Here is a 23325-nt window from a genome sequence, read left to right as displayed (position 1 = left end):
CTCTCAGGTTCAGCAGGAACTTTCCCTGTATGCACTGGTCCTTCCCTGCATCTAGCAGACAGGACCAAGGTAAGCCCCGCAGGGATAGACCACCCAAGCCCCTATCCCAGGGGCAGCAGAGAACCAAACAGTGGACCACTTCTACACCAGAGGCAGGGAGTTCTAAGCCATCCTTGTATGGCAAAAACTCTCAACGACTCCCTCCCCCCTCTGCCCTCCTTTCACAAGCCAAAAGCTAGGAGGAACGCACTCCCTCTGCAAAGGAAATTGGCTTTCTGTAACAAAAGACCAATGGGTCTTAAAGATAATTTTTCAGGGATACAAATTCTCATTCAACGAACTCCCAATTCCAAGAGGGTACCCAGACTTGCCTCCAAATCAGTGGGCAGAGACATTGAAACAGGTCCAAACTTTCATATCCCAGGGGACAGTAGGACCTGTCCCCTCAGGTCAAAGAAGCAAAGGCTTTTATTCCAGAGTATTCCTTGTTCCCAGTAAAGAGGGAACTTGGCACCCCATCCTGGATCTATCCATTCTGAACACCTCCCTGGTGGTCCCCAAATTCAAAATGCTAACTTTCCAGCAGCTGCTGCCTATGCTGACAAAAAATGCCTGGCTAGTGACCCTAGACCTAAAAGATGCCTACCTCCACATCTCCATAAGGGAATCCTGCAGGAAATTCCTGTGCTTCAGAGCAGGCTCACAACACTTTCAGTTCTCTGCGCTACCCTTAGGCTTATCTACTGCACCCAGAGTATTCACCAAATGCTTAGCCCCGGCCATAGCATTCTGCAGACAGACAAATATACAGATTTACCCTTATCTGGACAACTGCCTCATTCAGACAAAGTGCAAAGACAAGCTGCTCCAGGACCTTCTCTTTGTCAAAACACTCATAACGTCCCTAGGGTTCACCATCAATGAGAAGAAATCAAAGCAAACATCCTCCAGTAGGATCATTTTCTTGGGAGCACTGCTGGACACAGCATCCAAAATTACCTTCCTGTCCCCAGAAAAGCAGAGCTTCCTGCCTCTCTACTTTACCCAGCTGGCTTCCAGAAGTCAGCTCACTGCGAGGAAGTTCCTGCAACCCTTGGGGTACATGGCATCTTGCATCCTTCTAATTCCTCTGGCCTGGCTTCACATGAGGAAACTTCAGTGGTATCTAAAGAACCTTTGGTGTCAGCACTCTCAGCCTCTAGAGACCTCTCTCCCTCTGATCCCCTGTATAAGAGCCGAGTTTCTCTGGTGGGCAGGGGCCTGTGCCAAGAACAAGGGTCTTCCCTTTATCCTCCACCCTCCTGGGAAGACCATCATCACCGATGCCTTAGACATTTCTTGGGGCACTCACCTAGCAGGCAGGTGCAGCCAGAAGGAAATGATAGCAGTACAAAAGGCTCTGACATCCTTCAAACCCCATCTCAGGCCAGGGGTTCTCCTTATGAAAACAGACAACACCACAGTAATGTGGTATATCAACAAACAGGGAGGGTCCCAATCTTACCCTCTGTGCAGGCTAGCCATCTGGCTGACAGCTTCCTGTATGGGAACACCGGAGGTGGATCTCTTTGCTTCACACCTCAACCACCAGCTGAATAAATTCTGTACCAGGGAGTATCACCACCTAGGGTGGAACATGGATGCCTTGAACTTCCACTGGAACTCCTTGTTTGTGTACACATTCCCTACTCTGCCTCTTATTCCCAAGGTACTGATCAAGATAAGGGAGGAGAGACCAAAGGCCATCCTCATTGCTCCAGATTGTCCCAGACAGCATTGGTACCCCTTACTGCACAGCCTGACATTACAGCCTCCCAGGCAGCTTCCCTTGATCTCAGACCTCATGACTCAGGTGTGTGTGTGTGTATGGGGGGGGGACTGCTGCACCCCGACTTGCAGACTCTCAAACTGTTAGCATGGCTAATACTTTAAAAGTAAACAAGGGGCCCCTGTTAAGCAAAATGGTCCTAGACATTGTCCAGAAGCCAGAAGGCCCAGCACCAGAAAATCTTACGCAGGAAAATTGAAAAGATTCTGCTCCTGGAGCCAGTCCAGAGGGAGCAGTACCTCACAACCTGCCATCCCTCTTATCCTGGACTACCTGGCCGCGTTACTCAATAGTGGCCTCTCCTTCTCTTCTGTTAAAATCCATGCCACAGCCATTTCAGCTCATTTTGATATGGACCAGCCCCTCTTCTCACATCCTTTGATTAAACAATTCCTCAGAGGGGCTTCTAATATCAGACCTCCCAGAAGGCCACCCACGCCAGCCTCGGACCTGAATTATGTTTTAGAAAAACTAACCTTACCAGCATTCGAACCTGCTGCTTCAGCAGAATTGAGATACCTCTCCTAGAAGACTGCTTTCTTACTAGCTATCACCTCAGCCAGAAGGGCTTCAGAACTTCAGGCCCTCATGGCCATTGAACCCTTCATCTTTTTCCATGCAGACTGGGTCTCCCTAACCCCTCCTGTATACCTAAGGTGGTATCTGATGTGACCCTCAACCAGGTCATACATCTACCCACCTTCTTTCCTAACCAAAAAAACAAGGGGTAAAGAATTCAGCACTCACTAGACATGCACAGACAGCTCAGATACTACCTGGACCATACTAAAGCCTTCAGAAAAACAGACCAACTTCTTGTTAACCTTGCCCCAGGGGCAGAGGGGAAGCCCATTTCCAAGCAAACCATTTCCAGATGGATTTCATAATGTATCCATTTCTGCTACAGACTACATGGGAAACCACCCCCTAAATCCATTCATACCCATTCCACTAGGGCAGCTTCCACTCCCACAGCATTCCTCAGAGGAGTTCCCACCAGGGACATCTTGGAAGCTGCCACCTGGCCCTCTGTCCATATCTTTACTAAACATTACCACCTACCTCTTTTCTCTAAGTCTAGGGCAGGGTTTGCCTCTGCTAATCCTTCCACCCCTCTCCTCAGCTTTGGGAATCCTCCCACAGGTGATGACTGCAACAGTGGAACACAAAGAACATAGTACAGTTGTGTACACTTACCATAAATGTAGATGTTCGAGTGTATTCACTGTTGTAGTCCTGGTTTCTCTCCCTCCTTCCCCCTTATATCCTCTTTTCTTAGGGGGACATAAGCTTCTCATGGTGGCTTTTAGCCACCAGGACTACTTTATCATATTTCCTTGTGCTTCTGATGGGTTAGGGCAAGAAAAACTGATGTAGTGGCGTCAGCTGCCTTGCTTTGTAGCACTGATGACCTGATGTCAGACTACAGGTGACAGCAGCTGATGCAGAAAAACATTGACTCTGGTATCCGGGCCGACTGAGGGCTACCACAGCAGAGATAACCCACAGGTGATGACTGCAACAGTGAATACATTTGAACATCTACATTTATTGTAAGTGTACACAGCTGTACTTTTTTAATAGGGCTGTTGGGGGTGCTAGTTTGTTTTCTTTTGATGGCCTTCCCTGGTTGTAGAATAAGGTTTTAGTACTTTTCAAAGTCCCTTCCATCACTAGACCCCTAAATAATTGTGGTAGTATGGATATCAGTAGGTTTGCAGATTCTTTATGGATTTCAATACTTGAATTGTCTGGGCTTATGGCTTTATTGGTAGTCCTTATGTCGGGGTTGGGAAGGGAGAGTAGACAGTAATGTGCAGGAGATGGTGATTTGCTTGGCTGCCTGCAGAGTTGTATGTAATGCTTACATCCAGTGCCTTTTTTTTCCATTTAAGCCCTAGTCCCTCTGATTTGCCTGGCTGCTATTAAGATGGCATGCAGTGGCACTGTGACGTCTCTACCCCTGCCTATTTGTTCACATGTCCCTTTAGCTGCTTGTCACCCAATACAAATCTTAACAATTTTGCATGGTCCTGATAGTATCACAAATTCTACTGTGCATCAGCTGTGTTTCTCTGGGTACTTTAGTTTCCTCTCAGTTGTCAAAAGCATGTTGACTAACTTCAAGGTCTGTTGTAATGGACCGAGTTACTAGTGTTTGTTTCTTCTATCTTCTTTATTATTTTGTGTTGTTTCTTATATTTATTACATTGTGTGTCCATGGAGGAGTAAAGTCTGTAATCTAAAGGTTTGTGTGGCTCTTAATGCTAGTGAAGTCACAACACCGTTTGCATTTTTCTTTAAATTGTTTTGAGTTAGAGACAAAATAATGCTGTGGTATTTTTGGGCTGATCAAATGAATTGACTTGTGAAATGTGTATGCCACCAAATTTTGTCAGAGCATTACTTTTTCTGAATATCTTTTTTTTATTAAAAATATATTATCTCCAAGTAAACCTGGACTTTTTTATTAATTTATTACCTGCATGGGGTGTGTATCTTGGATATGAGTAGGAAGAGGAGTTGTGTTAATTGAGGCAAAATAAGTTTATATGTTGCTTTGGCATGAAGGTGCTCTATTACAATATGTATTGTTTTGGATGAGAATAAGGACCACATCCACCATTTATAGTTCCTGGTTCTGCTTCAGGTAGTATTAATTTATTGTGTGAAGTTATATCTCAACCATATAACTAGAAGATGGAAAACATTCTATAAAAGATGAAGCATCCAGTTTGGTTTTCTGTTCATTTCTCTGTTCTTTTCTTTTACTGGTTTATAAACTGAACTGGAATTTGTTGTCCCACTGATGCGTAATCTGGCTTTGGCCTCTGTTTTTAATTAAGAGTAACTTCAGGTAATTCCACTTCAAATTGTTTCACAAACAAGCAGTTTCTAGAATAGATGCCATTATTAACAGTCCTGGTATGCTAAGCCACCTGAGCATTTGTTTTAAATTCCTTTCCAAAACTGCTTTACAAATCCATTTGTTGTTTCCAGTAGTGGTGTCTTGCTTATTTACATGGGCATTACTGGATTGCAAATGTTGATGCTAATTCTCATTTTAACTACTCAGAAATTATATGTTCTGAAAATTGAAAAAAAGGAATTGTGTTCATAGACAAAATTCTTTCTAGCCTTAATTTATTGGAATATTTTTCACTTCCGCATAAGTTTTCTCTGACCTTGAACATTTACCATCCTGCGCATTCTTAATCCTGGGCATTTCCCATGTCAACTGAATTATGCTTTAGAAAACATTTCTTGTACTTTTTGTACTGTGGAGTTGTTAATAAATATCTGGTGTTCACTGATATTTGGTAAGCAGTGTTTTCTTTGTGCATGTCCTGAGTCTCTGTTCCTCTCTTTTTGCTCCGTATATTAAAACACCGATGATGTACTGTGACTATTATTTGGTACATTCTTTAGCTGTCAGTTCTACTGGGACCACAATGTGAAACAAATGTTTAATTAAACATTTTGTCCTCTAGGACACAGTACAGAGACTAAAACTTCATTATGATGAGCACATGGAATACCAAAATTTGGCTAAAGAGGTCAGTGTCTGGTTGAAGTCTACATCTGAACAGCTCTGTAGCTATGTGACTGAAAAATCAGAAGGAACACTTCCATCAACATTACCTCAGCTGCAGGTTAGATGTCACTTTCATGACCGCTTGTTTGTGAACTACATGTTATTTCTCTGACATTAACTTTAATGTACTAAGTATGCTTTTGTGTTTGAAAAATGTTTACTTTAATTTTGACCATTATAATTGCATATGCATTGTAGTCTTTTCTGACATTTATAATTGACATACATTAATGCCCTTGCTTCATCTAAAGAATTATTAACTCGTAAACGTTTAGACTTCAGTATGAGACTTGCACATCAACCAAATACATCCCACTCACATAAATAAATCTTTCAAAACTATATTTTTGTGTAAAAGTGAAATTCCCACTAACTCATTTAAATATGTAGAAGTGGTGAAAAGTACAGTAAATGTTTGGGGTTCCTGTTGAATTGTCGACAGCTTAGGTTGTCGAAAGCTTAATGGATCGACACCTAAGCGTTGAACGCTTACAATAGCGAATGGCCACATCATTGAATTCTTTCCTCGGGAAAGAATTTGCATGGCCGTTATCGGGGATTTGCCCTTTCCCCAATGTAGAGAGATCTCTCAGTTGGTAAATTTAGTTGAGGGGGTGTGGGGGGTGAAGGCCCCCACTATGTTTGGGTGTGTTTGTTTATTTTGTTTATGGACGGCCACCCAAATTCTTTCCCGAGGAAAGAATTCGATGATGTGGCCGTTAGCTATTGTTAGCTTTCGATGCTTAGGTGTCAGTGTTTTAGGATTCCACAACCTAAGCTGTCGATATTATGAAATAGACACAATATTTGTACTTGACTTGTGGACATGATCATAACAATTTTCTTCATCCAACCCTTTTTTTTCCTATTTTTACATGGGGTGGGTGTCAAATCAACAGTTAGCCCCTTTCATAGTTCAGAGTCACTCTCTTACCTTCCTTGACATGCTTGTCTCACTCTTGCAGGTCTTTTTTCATGCAGTCCTTCCATCTCTTCCCTGGACATTTTGTTGCCATTTGTCTTCTTCTCGTCCATCCCAAATCCGTTTCATCATATCATCATTTGGTTTGCTGTATATGTAATCAGACTATCATAATCTCTTCTCATTGACCTTCTCTGCAACTGGGGCTACTCTGGCTTCTACTTTGACGTCCTCATTTCTTTACCTGTCACATAGTGTGCATCCTGCTGCCCACATCACACACCTAATTTCCATCCAACTCAAGCTTCTTCAGCTGCTCTGTATTCATTGCCCACATTTCTGTGCCATACAGGAGCACTGGTTGCATCACTGTTACATACAGCTATTTTTCAGCTTATTTAGCATTTTTCCGTCTATCCCTGAGATTTTGTTGCAACACTTCTAATTCTAGCTTATACACCCTCATTCAGACTTCCCTTTTCCTCAGCCATGCCACACGGACACTTGTCTTGAATCTGTTACCTTGTTCCACTATTTTCACTATTGTTTCAGTTTTCATCTTCTCCTGCTTCCTCCATTTGCTAACATGAACACGCTGTCTTGTCTGTAGTCCCTCTCATTCCATGTGCCTTCAGTTTTGTCTTCCAGTCCCCTAATCATCTGATGAAGTTCCTGCTTATCAGTGTGCTTGTAGTTCCACATTATCTGCATACCGGAACTTTGTTGAACTGCTGTCTCGGATTTGTTTGTGGTGTAGAATATTACATGTATAAACAGGAGTGTGCTCAGAGTTGAACCACAATACACATTCACTTTCACTAGAAGCCCCTCTAAGAGGCTTCTGTCATTGAGTCTCTGTACATAGGCTGCATTAATTATGCCACGTTTCTAGGATTTCAAACCATTGCAGGACTACCTAGATCAGCTTTCTTGGGACCTGATGATAGGAGGTTACTAGGCTAATGACCCTAAGGCTCTTACAAGCCTAACCAAGTTTTAGCTTTATTTTCACAATCAGCGCCTGTCACCCCTGTCCATGAGGAACCCCTGAGGTGAATTTACAGTTACCCATCCAATTGTCCAGATTGCATTTGAAGAGAGCCAGTGAGGTGCTTTGTTTGACATGAAGTGGGAGTCTATCCCAAAGATGTGGTAATCTCTGGGAGACAAACTGTCCCGCCAGCAGGTTCTATTAATGTCATATACCAAGTTAAAGCCATTAGAGTGAGTAACTCATGTACCATTTGACTTAAGGACATGTAGCATTTCCAAAAAAGCAAGGTCAAAGATGATCTTGTATTCAAGACAGAGATCGCCTCTGAGTAGTCTGTATGAAACAGAATAAAGTGACAATGATTTTAGACGATCCTCATAGGACATATGCTGAAGACCTTGAATTTTCCTTGTAAAGAACCTTTGTGGTCTCTCCAGTTGTTGCAGGTGCTTGGAAAGGTACATACCAATAGGGGCATTGTACTCAGTTATTGGCCTGATGGGGAAAGAGTACAGGGAAGTTATAACTTCATTTTTTCTGGAGGTAAAGCCTGTACTTATGAGATGAGCAATATAGAATGCCATTCTTACCATTGTGGAGACATGGTGATCAAAGGTAAGGTTGCTGTCAACCTGTGTGCCCAGGTCTCTCAACGCTGAGTGCGTACTTAGGGTGTTGTTATTGATGTGGTAGTTAGCAGGAACATCACTCTTACTGAAAGGGATGATAATATATTTTTTTGCATTGAGTTTAAGGCCATGACTTTGGCATCATTCATTTGTTTCTGTAAGACCCTTTTGTAGGATGTTGCCATCTTTTGGAGATTCTGTGACCACTCCCAGTTTGCAGTCATCAGCAAACTTTGCCAGCCACAGACCTTTAGTTTTGCTTTACACTTCGAAGAAATAAATTCCAAACAGTAGAGGTCCCAGGACTGATCCCTGCACAACACCACTGGTTACAGGTCTGCTGTTGGAGGTGGATTCCCCTATTTTAACTGTATGGGTTCTATCAGTGAGCCACTGATATGTTTTCATATGCTTCCTTCTAGAATTAGGTGTTTTAGTAACTTGGATTTTATGCCCGTGTACTGCTCACCCTTTTTAATGGCACAGATAAGCAGTATTTGATATTTTTGTTGTTCTATAGGAACAAAGGGTCATAGGTAAGTACTAGAGTAGCTGCCTTTGCAGGCCATTTTAAACCTAGCCTGTTTCCCTTTTTGTGCTCGTATTAACCTATCCCATTTCACTAGCTGTTGGCTTTACCCATCCCATGGTCAGTAATTATTTATTACCCGTAATGAGTATAACTGGGATCATACCATAGCTGATTTGAGGGGACCCATGCATGGGATAAAGCATTTAGGAGCTGTCTCTGTCCATTAGTACTACAGGGGCAGCCTGGGGTAACATTTCTGTTTCTTATTCATAGATCCAACATTGATAGGGGTGACCTTTATTTTATGTTAATGGGGAGTCTGTTCCAGAGCAGTAGTATCCTCTGCAAGATGTACATGTCCCTCCAAACTGTTGTGTTGATGTTGCAGAAGAGGTTTACATCCCTAGACTGTGTGTTTTTGAAGCCATTTGACTTGCTGATATGCAGTAAACCCATCAGTATTGGGACAGAGGATGCCTTATATGTCAGACATAGGTCACCTCTTAGCAGTCTGTAGGATAGCCCATATACTGGTAGGGCTTTGAGTCAGTTCATGTATGACATGTTGCTTAAGCCTTGTATCCTTTTAGTAAGGCATCTCTGTATTTACCAAGATGCAGCCGTTTTGTTTGAGTGAAAGCCATTTCCTAATTCCTGTATGATTTGGTTGTAGTTGGCAGCCCGGAAAGCCAATATCAGGTTGTTTTGTATAATGAGCAGACATTTTGAAAGAACAAGGTATTAAGGGCATAGGAAAAACAACATTTGTTATTTTTTGTTATTTTATTTGAGTAAAAAGTTATTCCCTGATTACTAGGAATTGTGGTGGTGACTGGAAGATGGGGAAGCCAGTAGAAAGGCTGCTAGTGCCTGTCATGAGTGAACACAAGACAAGCAGATGTCTTATATCTGTTAAATATATTAAGATGTATGTAATTTACATATCTTTGTATGATAAATGTGACAAATGGGAAAACAAAGGTAAAAGGACAACATTTAAGGCTCAGTTAGAATATATTACTACATGTAATTCATTCTACAATAGAAAAAAAAATGATAATCTTTGCTTGTTAGATCTGATTGACTATGGTTACTTACATGAATGCAAGACTTCTAAAATGTCTAGTGATTGGAATGGAAGAAGGTATCTGTCACAAGTATTAATATTTATTAGAGCAGTATGGGGTGATAAAGATATAGAAGGAATATATGGAATCTGGGGGTACAAGCAAAAAATAACACCATACAAGGGGAATTTCAGGAAGAAATCCATACAAATTATTTAGAAGCATCAAAACAAGATGTATTTGAGTGGGCCAAAAATAATTCTGTAAGCAGGCCTACACTGCCAGTTGGTGCAGAGGATTAAGTCCTTCAGGTGTTAATGAGCTACTTCCTGTGGTACAGGGTTTGATTCCCTGAGGTGTAATTTGCCTGCTGTGTGACCTTGAGAAAAGCACTTAACCAAATGGTGCTTTGGAGCAATTGGGAATTTGGGCTAGGCTCCTTAATGGTTTTGTGGACTGTATCACTGAACACAGCACTTCTAAAAAGAAGAACAAGAGGAGAGAAATAGGCGTAGATGACAAAGAAGAAAGTGAAAATGAGGAAAGTAGTGGTATAAATAAGGAAAACTCAATACAGATTGAAGAAAAACAGGAGGAGAGCTACAGGAAGAATTATAGAAAAACAGAATCTGACTCTATTTGACAAACATGAATTAGAAGGGACAACAGTGACACAGGAGTTGGAAATTGTGATGGCGGAAAGGACCATAATTATGTGGAAAATTCAAAATTGCATCAAAAATATGGATCAAACGGACATACCAAGGGGAAAATGATATGAATACTGGTAAATGGTAAGAATGGAAGCAAGCAAATGACAGGGGCATACTAACCGAGGAAGGATAAAGTCATGAGACTGAAAGTGCGGTACAAGGACAGGCTTCTAATGATTAGTGATTCAGTGTTAAAATACGTAAGAATCAATAAAAACAGTGATGGAAGCAAGCAAAATGACAGGGGCATACTAACCGAGGAAGGATAAAGTCATGAGACCGAAAGTGCGGTACAAGGACAGGCTTCTAATGATTAGTGATTCAGTGTTAAAATACGTAAGAATCAATAAAAACAGTGAAGGGTGTTATATGCTCTAATTGGCTGTAAGATATTAAACTTAAGGAATGTACAAGTTAGTAAACAAAAACAATATATATTTTGGAGTAGTGATTTGTAGAAGCAATAATAACATTGGCAAAAGGGTGTTAGAAAATGTTATAAAAATGTTGATGTAGTCATTGAACATTGCTCAACATATCGGTTAATGGTGTTATTTATGTATATTATCCCAGCACTATATCACAGTGTAGTACAGCTGGAAATAAGTAGTCAAATCAATAACAAGATAAAAAGAAAAATGTTGAAAACAAGTAACCGTCTTTTATATCTGTGGAAATATATGATTCAGAAAAGGAATACTTTCCCAAAGATCAGTATCATTTAAACCGTAAAGTTAATAAATCAACTTCCTATTGCCGTCCTCTTAAAAGTTAGAGAAAAATGTGAACTCATTGTTAGTAGCATTAATAACAATCTAATGAGAAAATTGTATTTATATATGAATCTTATAGGCTCATGTAATTTTCCAAAAACAATAAAAAATCAGGGGCTGTCACTATTTATTTGAGAGAAAAAAAACATTTCCACATGGATTTTAATACTGATAGAGTAGAGTGTATGCCAGTAATTATTCAAGGGAAAAGACCCAGTTAAATGTAATATTTTTTACAGACCTCCCATGCAAACAAATGAGGAAGTGAAAAGTTTATCAAAGAAATGGATTAATTGGGCAAAAGGATCTGATATTGTTTTGGCAGGAGAATTAAATTCACCAAATATAAACTGAGTAAACATGACAGGAAAGAAAAGGTTGCATCCATCATACTATTAACGTTATTACCCATGATACTAACATAGCAAGTAAAAACTCCTACATGAAATGATAATATTTTAGACATGTTTCTGATGTCAGAGAAAATAAAGATATATAATATGGCAGTCAGTGCACTATTAGGCAGTTCGGACCATACAGGTTTTAGGTGTTTGACTGGTGTAGAGTTTGAATTAGGAAGAGATACTAGTGTAATATAACAGAATTATTTAAAACTGGCTTTACTGCTATAGTTGAGTAACTTTTGAAATGAGACTGGAAGGAGTGGCATTAATTACCAAGTTGAACTTCACAAGAAGTCATTATGAAAAGAGATAACACCATTTCTGGTTGAAACAGTTCAAAGAACAAGCCGATGTGACTATGATTAAAAATATGAAAGTACTGTCATACTACAAAGCTTTTACAAAAATACACAGAAGTGTCAAAGAGATGCACACATCTAGAGATGACACCTGGCATGTATCAATTTGCAGGCATGTCAGTTAGGGGCTTAATATTAGCTGATGTTAGTTTCATTTATGATTCATTGAACAAGTGTAGACCAAAACTGATTGCTTGAGATTTCCATTGCTTCATACCCACCTGCTCCAACCATCACCTGTCACTAAGGTATGGGATCCTGTTTTGCCATTACTAAAGACAACAAAGAAGTGCTCATGTGAAGAAGAAAGAAAGCGAAAGAATACATTGATAAGATGTGAGGAACACTTACAATGCCACAAAGTTTAACTAATTGTTGAGAGTGAAAGCAGCATACCTCTCAACTGTCTTAGGTCAGGGCCCTTAAGAAAACTCTGAAAATGCAAGAAGTCAAAAGTAGCACAGACTGTATAGAAAAAAGAACCTACCAGAGGGGACCTTCTTCAGGATGTAGTGTTGTAGTGAAGTACTCAGCCATTCATTTTTCTTTATATATCTACAGGATGCTAGGTACTGTCCCTTTGACTACTTTGTTGTAGATACCATTAATTTTAAGCGAATTGTTCTTTCCATATTAGCTGTCACCTTATACCATGATTGGTAATCTGCTATGTTTATAGGAATTATCCATATTATATTCTTCAGTGTGTTGAATGTTGCGTGTGTGTGTGTGTGTGTGTGTGTGTGTGTGTGTGTGTGTGTGTGTGTGTGTGTGTGTGTGTGTGTGTGTGTGTGTGTGTGTGTGGGTCCCCTTCAGTAGATCAAGTTTTTACAAGTTCAAACCTCATATGGTCGAGACCATATGACTGAACTTTTAAAAGTTCGAACGGACTGAATGGAGATCCATATACAGTGCGGAATGGGAAGATTTCTCTTTTCCGCAATATAGTGCAATCTCAGAATTGTTATATTTACGTAGGGGGGTGAGGGGTGCAGAGGGGCATAACCCCCCTGCTACAGACGTCTATTTTTTTTTTTGTGTGTTTTTTTTTCCTTTTTTATTCAGTGTTCGAACTTTTACAAGTTCGATCATATGGTCTCGGCCATATGAGGTTCAAATTTGTAAACATTCGATCTACTGAAGTAGATGTGTGTGTGTGTGTGTGTGTGTGTGTGTATATATATATATATATATATATATATATATATATATATATATATATATATATATATATATATATATATATATATATATATATATATATACATATATATATATATATATATATACATATACATATATATATATATATATATATATATATATACATATACATATATATATATATATATATATATACATATACATATATATATATATATATGTATACATATACATATATATATATATATATATACATATACATATATATATACATATATATATATATATATATATATATATATATATATATATATATATATATATATATACATATACATATATACATATATATATATATATATATATATATATATATACATATATATATATATATATATATATATATATATATATACATATATATATATATATATATATATATATATATATATATATACATATATATAGCAATACATGCATTTGGTTGTGCGACCAAATGCCGAACGTCGTTTTTTCCAAATCAGAATATTGAATTTCTAGGTGCTGAACGGTCGGAATGACATAAAAAACTCCAAATTCAACATTTCCGACTGCTCTACCACCTACATCAGTACTACCATGGGTCAAAAAGGGGGGATGTTTTGCGTTTCGACATAATTGCATTCGCAATTATGCAAAGTCACCACAATGCTTTCGAACATTTTTCGGTCAGCCATCCACCGGCCGACCAAAATGCGTGCATACTTTATATATAATGTACCAAGAAAAAAGGAAAACTAGTTATAACATGAATAATATCAACGCATGAAGTGTTAAAATAGACTGGCGGCATAAATACTAATGCAAGATCAATGTTAAAGATCAGTTGCATTCTTATTAAAAACAAGACAGTAAGAAACTTCTCTGTGTGGAAGATTTTCAGTTCATGTATATGTAGTCAATCAATATATATTAATAAGATCAGATAATGGTAGTAGAAGTAATGAACATAAACTCATCCTAAATCAAAAAATAATAAAAAATATAATTTTGAAACATCATACAGAATTACTAAATATTCAAAAGTAATCCAAGCAGGTCAAGCAGGGTAGCCAGTCTGTTTCTAGTCAAAAATCCTTTATTAAGTACACAGACAAGCAATCCAAGTAAAGCAAAAATAACAGAATAATAGTTTCATCACAAACTTTCTAACTATATGTATACTTTTTGTCAGGTAACAGAGTGGTTTATTGTGCTGTAATTGTTATTGTTAACAAAGATCGCTTTCGTCCTTCTAACCTTCTTCAAGTCTGTGTACAAGAACCCTAAAGCATTATTGTTTAATTAGCTAGTATTGTTATTAAACATCATTTCAATTAAAGTGGAAAAAAAAATAAGAAAAAGAAAAAAAATGTATGATGACAGAAGAAAATACACACTTTTATTAAAATTTGCCATGGTAAATACTGCACAATGGTACCACCTATATTGAGCCAACAGATATTGCCAACATGCTGGCTGACAGATTCAGTGCCAACTTTACCCCTCCCCCAAAAGGACCAATCACAATACCAGAGGAATGCCAGGCACCCAGCATTACTGCAGCACATGTTAAAGCTGCATTTTCCAAGGCCAAGAATACAGCTTCCATGGGACCCGACAATATCCCTGGATGTGTTCATAGGTTGGTACTAGGCTATCGGCCCTAGGGCCCATACAAGCCTAGCTAAACAATTCCCCGGATATTTCTTCCCACAATATTTACTTCCCTGGACCCCTGTCTAGCAGGGTGACTGACGTGATCCCTGGGGTGAATTTCCTATCTCCCATCCAATCGTCAAGGTTCCTTTTGAAGAGGGTCAAGGAGGCGCTCTGCTTGACATGTATAGGAAGTCTATTCCAGAGTATGGGAAGTCTCTGGGTCAGGAACCTATCCCTCCAGCATGTTTTGTTCATAGTGATTACAAGGTTTAGATCCCTGGAGTGTGTTGCTCTGAGGGATTGGGATTTCTTTAAGTGGAGCATGTCCAACAGCTCAGGGTTTGACATGGCCTTGTATGTTAAGCAGAGATCGCCTCTGAGTAGACGATATGCCACAGAGCATAGCTGCAGTTTTTTTAAACGGTCAGCATAGGGCATCTGCTTTAGGTCTGTGATTCTTTTAGTGAGGTATTTCTGCGGCCTTTCCAGCTGTTGCAGATGTCTTATGAGGTGCATACCAAATGGGGCGTTGTACTCTGTAATGGGTCTAATGAGGGATGAGTACAGTGGGACAATGACCTCCTTTTTTCTGGATGAAAAGCGCTTAGTGATGAGGTGTGCCACATAGGATTTCCTGATTGTTGTAGCGATGTGGTTATCGAAGGTGAGATCACTGTCCACCTGTGTCCCTAAGTCTCTCATCACACTTTCAGTGTTTAATGTACTGCCACCTATATGATAATTCATGGGTACATGTTTTTTTCCAAAGGGGATAGCTATACATTTCTTGGCATTAAGCTTGAGCCCATGGCTCTGGTTTCAAGCATCTGTTTCTGTAAGGCCCTTTTGTAGAATATCCACATCATTTGGGGATTCAGTAATGGCTCCCAGTTTGCAATCATCTGCGAACTTTGTTAGCCTGAGTCCCTTAGTGTTGGCCTGTACTTCAGAGAAGTAGATGCCACACAAGAGCGGTCCCAGGACTGAACCCTGAGGTACTCCACTTGTTACTTGTCTGGAGCTGGATTTGGAGTCGGCTACTTTTACAGTGTGGGTTCTGTCAGTAAGCCAGTTGGCAACCCATCAAGTGAAGTAGGGATTTATGCCCGGCGTAGTAAGTTTATCTATGATTCCAGAGTGGGGGATGGTGTCGAAGGCCTTGGCGAGGTCCAGATAGGCTGTGTGGACCGCCTTACCCTTGTCCACAGCTCTGGAGACTGATTCGAAGAAGTCAGTCAGGTTCAGGAGACAAGATCAGCCATTCACGAATCCAAACTGGGTGTGGTCCAGTCTTGGAAGGTTGCCAATGTCTTTGTTTATAAGTTCCATGATAATGCGTTCCATGCCCGTGCAGATCAGGCTCATCAGACTGATGGGACGGTAGTTCCTGGGATCCAAGCTGGATCCCCCCTTGTGGAGTGGGGTAACTGTAGCTGTGTACCACTCAGAGGGCACGAAGCCTGAGGTGAGGCTATGATTAAACATGACACTTAGGTGAGGTGCTAGTTCATTTTGTAGTTCATGTAGTACACAGCCCAGAATGTCATCTGGTCCCATGGATGCTGTATTCTTAGCTTTGGAGAGTGCGGTTTCTACCTGTGTGGCCGTGATTACCGGAATTTGGCAGTCTTTTGCTATTGAGATGGGCCCTTTAGGGGGTGAGAGGGGGGTGAAGTTGGCACTAAATCACTCTACCAGTATATTGGCAATAACCTTGGGATCAGTATATTTAATGCCATTCTGTTGTAGCTCAGAGCAAATCTGAGCATTGCCATTTAGATTCTTGACATAACTATACAATGCCTTGTGGTTGTCTTTGCAGTCTTTGGCAATTTTATTTTCGTAACTAGCTTTGGAGGATTTTATGAGGAATCTCAGCTTCTTACTGAGGTTGATTAGGGTTTTTTTGCATCCTTGGATTTTCTTCTTTTCTGCAACAGTTTCTTCCTTCTGTTGTATAGTTTGTTTATGGCAGAGGACCACCAGATTGGCTTCCATTTTTTGGAGGAGAGCGTCTTGGTTCTATTTGGGATGGCATGATTCATGCACAAGTGGATGTGCTCGCACAGTGCCTTAGTGTAGGATTCAACAGTAGAACTTTCAGCTCCCATCTGCATGGGTGCCATGAAGTTTGTCACTTCTGACTTAAGTAGCATGAAGTTGGCTTTGGAGAAGTTTTTTTACAGAGGTTTCCTTACTAGGGGGTGGGGGTGGGATGTGGATGTCAAGGGTGATTTGCTTATGATTAGACCTGACCAATGAGGGGGTGACCACTGGTATGGAGCATCTATCTCCCGTTTTGTAAATGAACTACAAAGTGAACTGGCACCACATCTTTGTGCCCTGTTCAATCACAGCCTCACCTCAGGCTTTGTCCTTACTGAATAGCGCACTGCTACAGTCATCCCTCTCCATAAAGGGGGAGTGACTACAGACCCTGGGAATTATCTCCCCATTAGCCTGATGAGTCTGATATGTAAGACTACTGAGCGCATAATCATGGACCTAATTAACAATTTATTTATTTATTTTATTTTACATTTGTTGACCGGGAAAGTCTGACTGGACACATGTCCATTTACAGTGGAGGCCCGAGGAGAAAAGCTCCATTTTACATACAATGCAGTAACATACAAACAATACAGTAGTATACAAAGCAAATATAGAAGGATTAATAAGAATCTATAGTACTATGTGATTATACTTCCTAGGACATTTTTACATAGTAGTTTCTTATTAACTATGGATACATTTCTTAGAAATTCAGTAACTTTATAAAGCTGTAATGCTTTCAAAGGTAGCATTAAAAAATAGAAACTTGATGAGGAGAGTAGATTTTAGTATATTTGTCTTTACCCAGGGGTGTTACAGGAGCATAGCCATTTGTTAGAAAGGTGGGTTATGAGGAGTTTTTTAAATTGAGTAGTGGAGGTATTGGATGTGTGGGTGGCTGGTAGAGAGTTCCAGAGTTTGGAGATGCAGTAGCTATTGAGATATTTCCCTGCTTCATTTTTGTAATGGTGACCTCAGGAAGGTTAAGGGTATTAGAGCTCAACATTCTTTTTGTGGTGTAAGGTTGTATAAGATGTTGGAGGGCTGGGACATTGTCTGGTTGGTGGTATAGCTTATGTGCTAGTGACAGTTGATTGAGTTGCAATAGTTGAGGGAGTTCTAACCAGTTTAGTTTTTTAAGGGCTATACAGTGATGTGTTCTATATGTAGATTCAGTGGCAAATCTAGCTATTTTGTTGTAACAGGATTCTAGCCTGTTAAGATCAGATTTACAAAGGTTGGTTAGTACTGGGGAAGCATAGAGAAGGGTGGATAATTGATGTGTCCTGGCTACTGTGATTCTAGATTGTTTAGAGAGAAATTGTTTGTTACGATAGAGCAGACCTAGTTTTTTCTGTACTTTCTTGATGTTTTGGGCAGTGTGGATGTCAAATCTAAGGTTGTTATCAATTCCAATGCTTAAAAGTTTGGTGTGGGTAGTTGGGATAATTACAGTTTTGTTGTTAGAGGTGATTGAGAAATTTACAGCTTGGTGGGCGGTTTTATGGGAAGAAAAAAGTAGTAGTTTAGTTTATTAGGGTTGAGAATAAGCTGATGGTTAGAAAACCAGGTTTCTGCTAGTGAGAAAGCATTTTGTGTTTGTGAGAGGAGGTCTGGAGTGGTGGTTGCACATATGATAGTGGTGTCATCAGCATATTGAATAACAGTGGCCCTGGGGGTGGAGGATGGGAGTTGATTGGTGAATATAGTGAAGAGTAATGGACCTAGGATAGACCCTTGAGGTACTCCTAAGGACACTGGTAGTAGGGGTGATAGTTGGTTTTGCCATTTTACTGCTGATGCCGACCTGACAGATAGCTCGTAAACCATGTGATGGAGGAGGTACTGAGGTTAAAGGTTAAGAGTAAGTTGAGGAGTCTACTGTGATTGACCATGTCGAAAGCGTTTGATAAATCTAAAAATATGGCTGAGACAAGTTGTCCTTGATTTCTATGATAATTAATGGTATTGGTGAAAGAATGACCCTCTCTAGGATTTTGGATAAGGATGGTAAGATAGCAATGGGGTGATAGTTATTGAGTTCAAAGGAGTTGCCTCCTTTGTGTAGTGGGATTATATGGGAAGTTTTCCATTGCTGGGGTATTTTGCACTCTGTGATTGATCTGTTGATGAGAATAGTGACAGGATAGGCAATAGCAGTTGCTGCTATTTGGAGGTATTCTGCAGGTCTGTTGTCTGCAGCTAGGGTGGTAGGTTTGAGCTTTTGGAGGAGTTTTAGGATGATTCTGATAGATGCTGATTGAAAGCTAAAGTGTGAGTCACTAGTTTGTGTTACCATTATGGTTGATGTTTCTGCTGGGGTTGGATGAGTGATGTTAATTTGGTTATTAGCTAGGGCCTGGATAGTCTCAGTAAAGTATTTGTTAAACTGTGTGGGAATATTACTGTGAATGTTACCAATTTTGGGTGTGGGGTAGTAGTTTTCCTAGGTCTCAATACCGAATTGATTGCAGCCCAGATTTTTTGGGGAGTTTTGGCATGTTTTTCTTGTAGGTTTTGGTAATAGTTGGTTTCGTCTATTTTGACGAGTTTCTTGGCCTTGTTGCACAGTTCTAAGTATTTCTGCTTTACTATTTGGGTTTTGTTTTTGTGATATTGATTCCATGGTTATATAATATATGCTTATAACGAGGATATAGGGAATCTCCAAACTCTAGATGTCACTCAGTTTGGTTTTGTGAAAGGTAGCTCGTGCCTGCTCAACCTGGTTGACTTCTTTGAGTCAGTCACTAGAGCTGTGGATGAGGGCAAGGCAGTAAGGCAGTTCATACAGCCTACCTTGATCTGGCCAAGGGCTTTGATACCATTCCCCACTCAGGAATTATTGATAAACTCACCAAACTAGGCATCAACCCCTATATCACTAGGTGGGTTGCAAATTGGCTCACAGATAGAACCCACAGTGTGAAAGTAGCAGACTCCAAGTTAGACTGCCAACCAGTCACAAATGGAGTCCCACAGGGATCGGTCCTGGGTCCTTTCCTGTTTGGCATCTACTTCTCAGAAGTCCAGGCAAACACAGAGGGACTTTGGCTGACCAAGTTCACAGACGACTGCAGGCTGGGAGCCATTATTAACTCCCCAAGTGATACAGATATCCTACAGAAAGGCCTCACTGAGACCAATGACTGGTGTCAAAACCATGGCCTTAAACTTAATGCTAAAAAATGCGTCATCATCCCCTTTGGGAAAAACTCAGTTCTCACCAATTACCACATCGATTGGAGCCCACTGAACACAGAAGGCGTTATAAGAGATCTGGGGACACAGGTTGACATCCACCTCTCCTTCGACCACCACATTGCCACTGTGGTCAGAAAGTCCTTCTGTGTGGCACATTTTATTACCAAGGATTTTGCATCCAGGAAGAAAGAGGTCATCATCTCTCTCTGTTCTTCCCTCATTAGGCCATTCATCGAGTATAATGCCCCATTTGGCATGTACCTCACTAGACACATGCAACAGCTGGAAAGTCCACAAAAGTACCTCACGAAGAGGATCCTAGGCCTTAAACACATGTCCTACATGGACAGACTCAAAAAACTCCAGCTATTCTGTGTTTCATGTCATCTACTAAGATGCGATCTCTGCTTGAGTTACAAAGCCATGTCTGACCCAGCTCTGTTAGAAATGCTCCAGCTAAAGAACTCCCAATCCCTCCACACCACACACTCCAGAGACCTCAACCTCATTACCACAATCGACAGAACATGCTGGAGGGACAAGTTCATAACCCAGAGACTGCCCATGCTCTGGAATACACTTCCCATACATGTCAAGCAGAGCACCTCACTGGCTGAGTGGATAGGAAATAGAAAGTTCACCCCGGGGATTACTCCAGTGGCTCTACTTGATAGAGGCACTGGGAACTAATGTCTGGTGGCACAATGCCAGGGCACTAATATGGGTTAGGCTTGTAAAGGTTCCTGGGCCATTTGCCTAGTACACATCTATGAACCTGTTTGAAACCAACTGGAAGAATAAAATAAAATTAGTCATGCAAACAATGTGGCAATTTTCTAAGTTCCATTACACTTTTCAGTGAACAGTAGTAGTTTAGTCCAGGCTCACAGACCTGAAGAAGTCTAAAAGGACGAAAGTGATCTTTGTTAACAACAGGTTATGGAAATAGAATATGTTTTGCACATTGGATTTTTTGCATGCAAAATGTGTATGTATCTATTTATATACATGATTGCCAAATGGTCTAAGGTTTATATATTTCCAGCCATGTAGTATATTGTCTTGGATAAAATCAGACTTAATAATCTATTTAATAATCTGGTTAAATAAGAGGTACCACATCATTATTAATTTTATTTAAAGTACAGAAGAGTTACATTATTATGACAGCTACTAAGTTGGGCAGGACCAGCTCAAATTGTCACACTGATGGGGGAAGGGATGTGAATTTAACATGTATACCAATAACACTTTGTTTTACAGCCACTCCCTTGCCTGATAAAAGTGTATATATATATATATATATATATATATATATATATATATATATAGTTACAAAGTTTGTGATGAAACTATTATTCTGTTATTTTTGTTTTACATGGATCACTTGCCTGTGTTCTTAATAAAGGATTTTCGACTGGAAACAGACTGTCTACCTTGCTTGGATTACTTTTGAATACTTAGTAGTTCTGTATAATATTTTAAATTATATTTTTTATTATTTTTTGACTTAGGACGAGTTTAAGTTCACTACTTTTACTACCACTATCTGATCTTATTAATATACAGCGATTAACTAGATATATATGAATTGAAAATCTTCCACACAGAGAAGTGTCTTACACTGTTTTGTTTTTGGACCCCACTATACTTGTTTTGTGGGTTGTTTGAGACTTTGGGGATACCACAGAGATTACTTGTTTCTTATTAAAAACAAGAAAACAGGATTCAAGCTGATATTGTTTGTTTAACCCACAATTTATTAAGTAAAAACAAAAGATGAGCATTTTCACTCTTGTCAGAGCTTTGTGTAGCAAGGGTTCACTTTCCTGGTTTAATTTTTTTTTAATTTATTTTAATTGTATTTAATTTACTTATGATTAGGTCCATTTTTTCTGTAATGCTATTTTAGATTGATTTCGTACAGCTCTGTTTTTCTTTTCTTTTATTTTTACCCTTTCTGTATACTTTAAGAGAATCAGCTAATACTGAATTCATAGTCTAGAGGTTTAAAGTAATGGAGCTTGTTGTTTTTTGGGGGGATAGTAGTTATTTTTTCAGTAAGCAATTTGTATAGTTTTTACTTTGTCTGTGTATCTATCTATCTATCTGATGTCTATTTATCTGTCTGCTAATTAATTAACTATATTAGCAGTTCTGAAATAGGGCTTTAGAGCAGGGATGTTGATTGGGAAGTTATGATACAATAGTATGTCGATATATGTATTGAAGACACTCAAGGACTGTATATGAATAAAAAAGACCTACATCTTGAAATAAATTGGGCGGCCGCGGTGGTGCAGCGGTTAGCGTTGCCACCTCACAGTAAGAGGTTCTTCGGTTCGATTCTCGGCTGGGGTGCCTTTTGTGTGGAGTCTGCATGTCCTCCCTGTGGTCACGTGTGTTTCCTCCGAGTGCTCCGGTTTCCTCCCACATTCCAAAGACATGCTTTAGGTGGATTTGACACTCTCAATTGGCCCATGGTGTGAGTGTGTGTGTGTGTGTGTGTGTGTGTGTGTGTGTGTGTGTGTGTGTGCCTTCTGTGGAAGGTTGGGTGCCAGGCTGGCAACTCGGCACCGTAAAATTCCACTGCCAGTCATTCTGTGGACCGTTGTTCCTCTGTGGTGTCCCCTAACTGGGATAAGCTGAAAGGAGATTATGATCTTGAAAGAAATCAATTTCTTACAATTTTTTTTTATGCCAGTATGTCATTCTTACTTGGAACAGTGGTAAAGCATATGATAAGAATGTGTAAGATATATGTTTATATAAGGGTTCCCTCTTAATTGTCCAATGTGTGTTTGGTCGACAGCTTTAGTCAACTGTTTATGATGGACTAAGCAGCTGATCGAAAAGTGTCTGGATATCTAACAATTCATGGGGTTAGGGGATATGTCCTTAGCATGTTTGTTGAATTTTTCATTGTTAGTCTATATAATTAGCAGGGGGCTTTGGGGGTACAAGAGGTTTGCCCCTCTGAAAAAAAACAAAGATTTTCTTTGGGTTTTTTATTATTAAATCTTGCATGTGCCAAGACTGTTTCTCAGGCATGTGTAGTTGCCTGTTGATGTGGACATTTTCATCATTATTGCGTTGACACTGAGTGTATTTGGTGTATAGTAATACACCTACATATTTATATTTTTATCAGTAATACACCTACGTATATATATATTTTTTATCATTATCAAACCGTCATTGGAAAATTTTATCGCCTCTCTGCCTACATCAACCATTTGCTGCCATGCAGTCAACCATTGTATTTCAGTCTTTATCAAACTGTATAAAAACAATTAAAAAGTTTTGAATGGCATACACAAAAACTGTCGGCTTAAACCTGAAACTAAGAAACAAATAGTAAGAAAATCAACATTAAACCTAACAGCTATTAACATTAACCTTGCTACAT

General features: G+C 39.6%; 1 protein-coding gene across 1 annotated transcript in view; it reads left to right on the top strand.

Moving 5' to 3' along the window:
• SYNE2 (spectrin repeat containing nuclear envelope protein 2) overlaps positions 1–23325 on the top strand; it is a 3814665-nt gene that overhangs the window by 1312198 nt on the left and 2479142 nt on the right. The window contains exon 37 of the mRNA XM_044073561.1: positions 5320–5481. Coding sequence (XP_043929496.1) covers positions 5320–5481 — 162 coding nt within the window. The remainder of the gene's footprint in view (positions 1–5319; positions 5482–23325) is intronic.

This window comes from Protopterus annectens, chromosome 6.part0, assembly GCF_019279795.1.
Source record: "Protopterus annectens isolate FY-2018-M chromosome 6.part0, PAN1.0, whole genome shotgun sequence".
Taxonomy (NCBI): Eukaryota; Metazoa; Chordata; order Ceratodontiformes; family Protopteridae; genus Protopterus; species Protopterus annectens.
The sequence above is the reverse complement of the archived record's forward strand: the minus strand, read 5'-3'. Positions and strand labels throughout refer to the sequence as shown.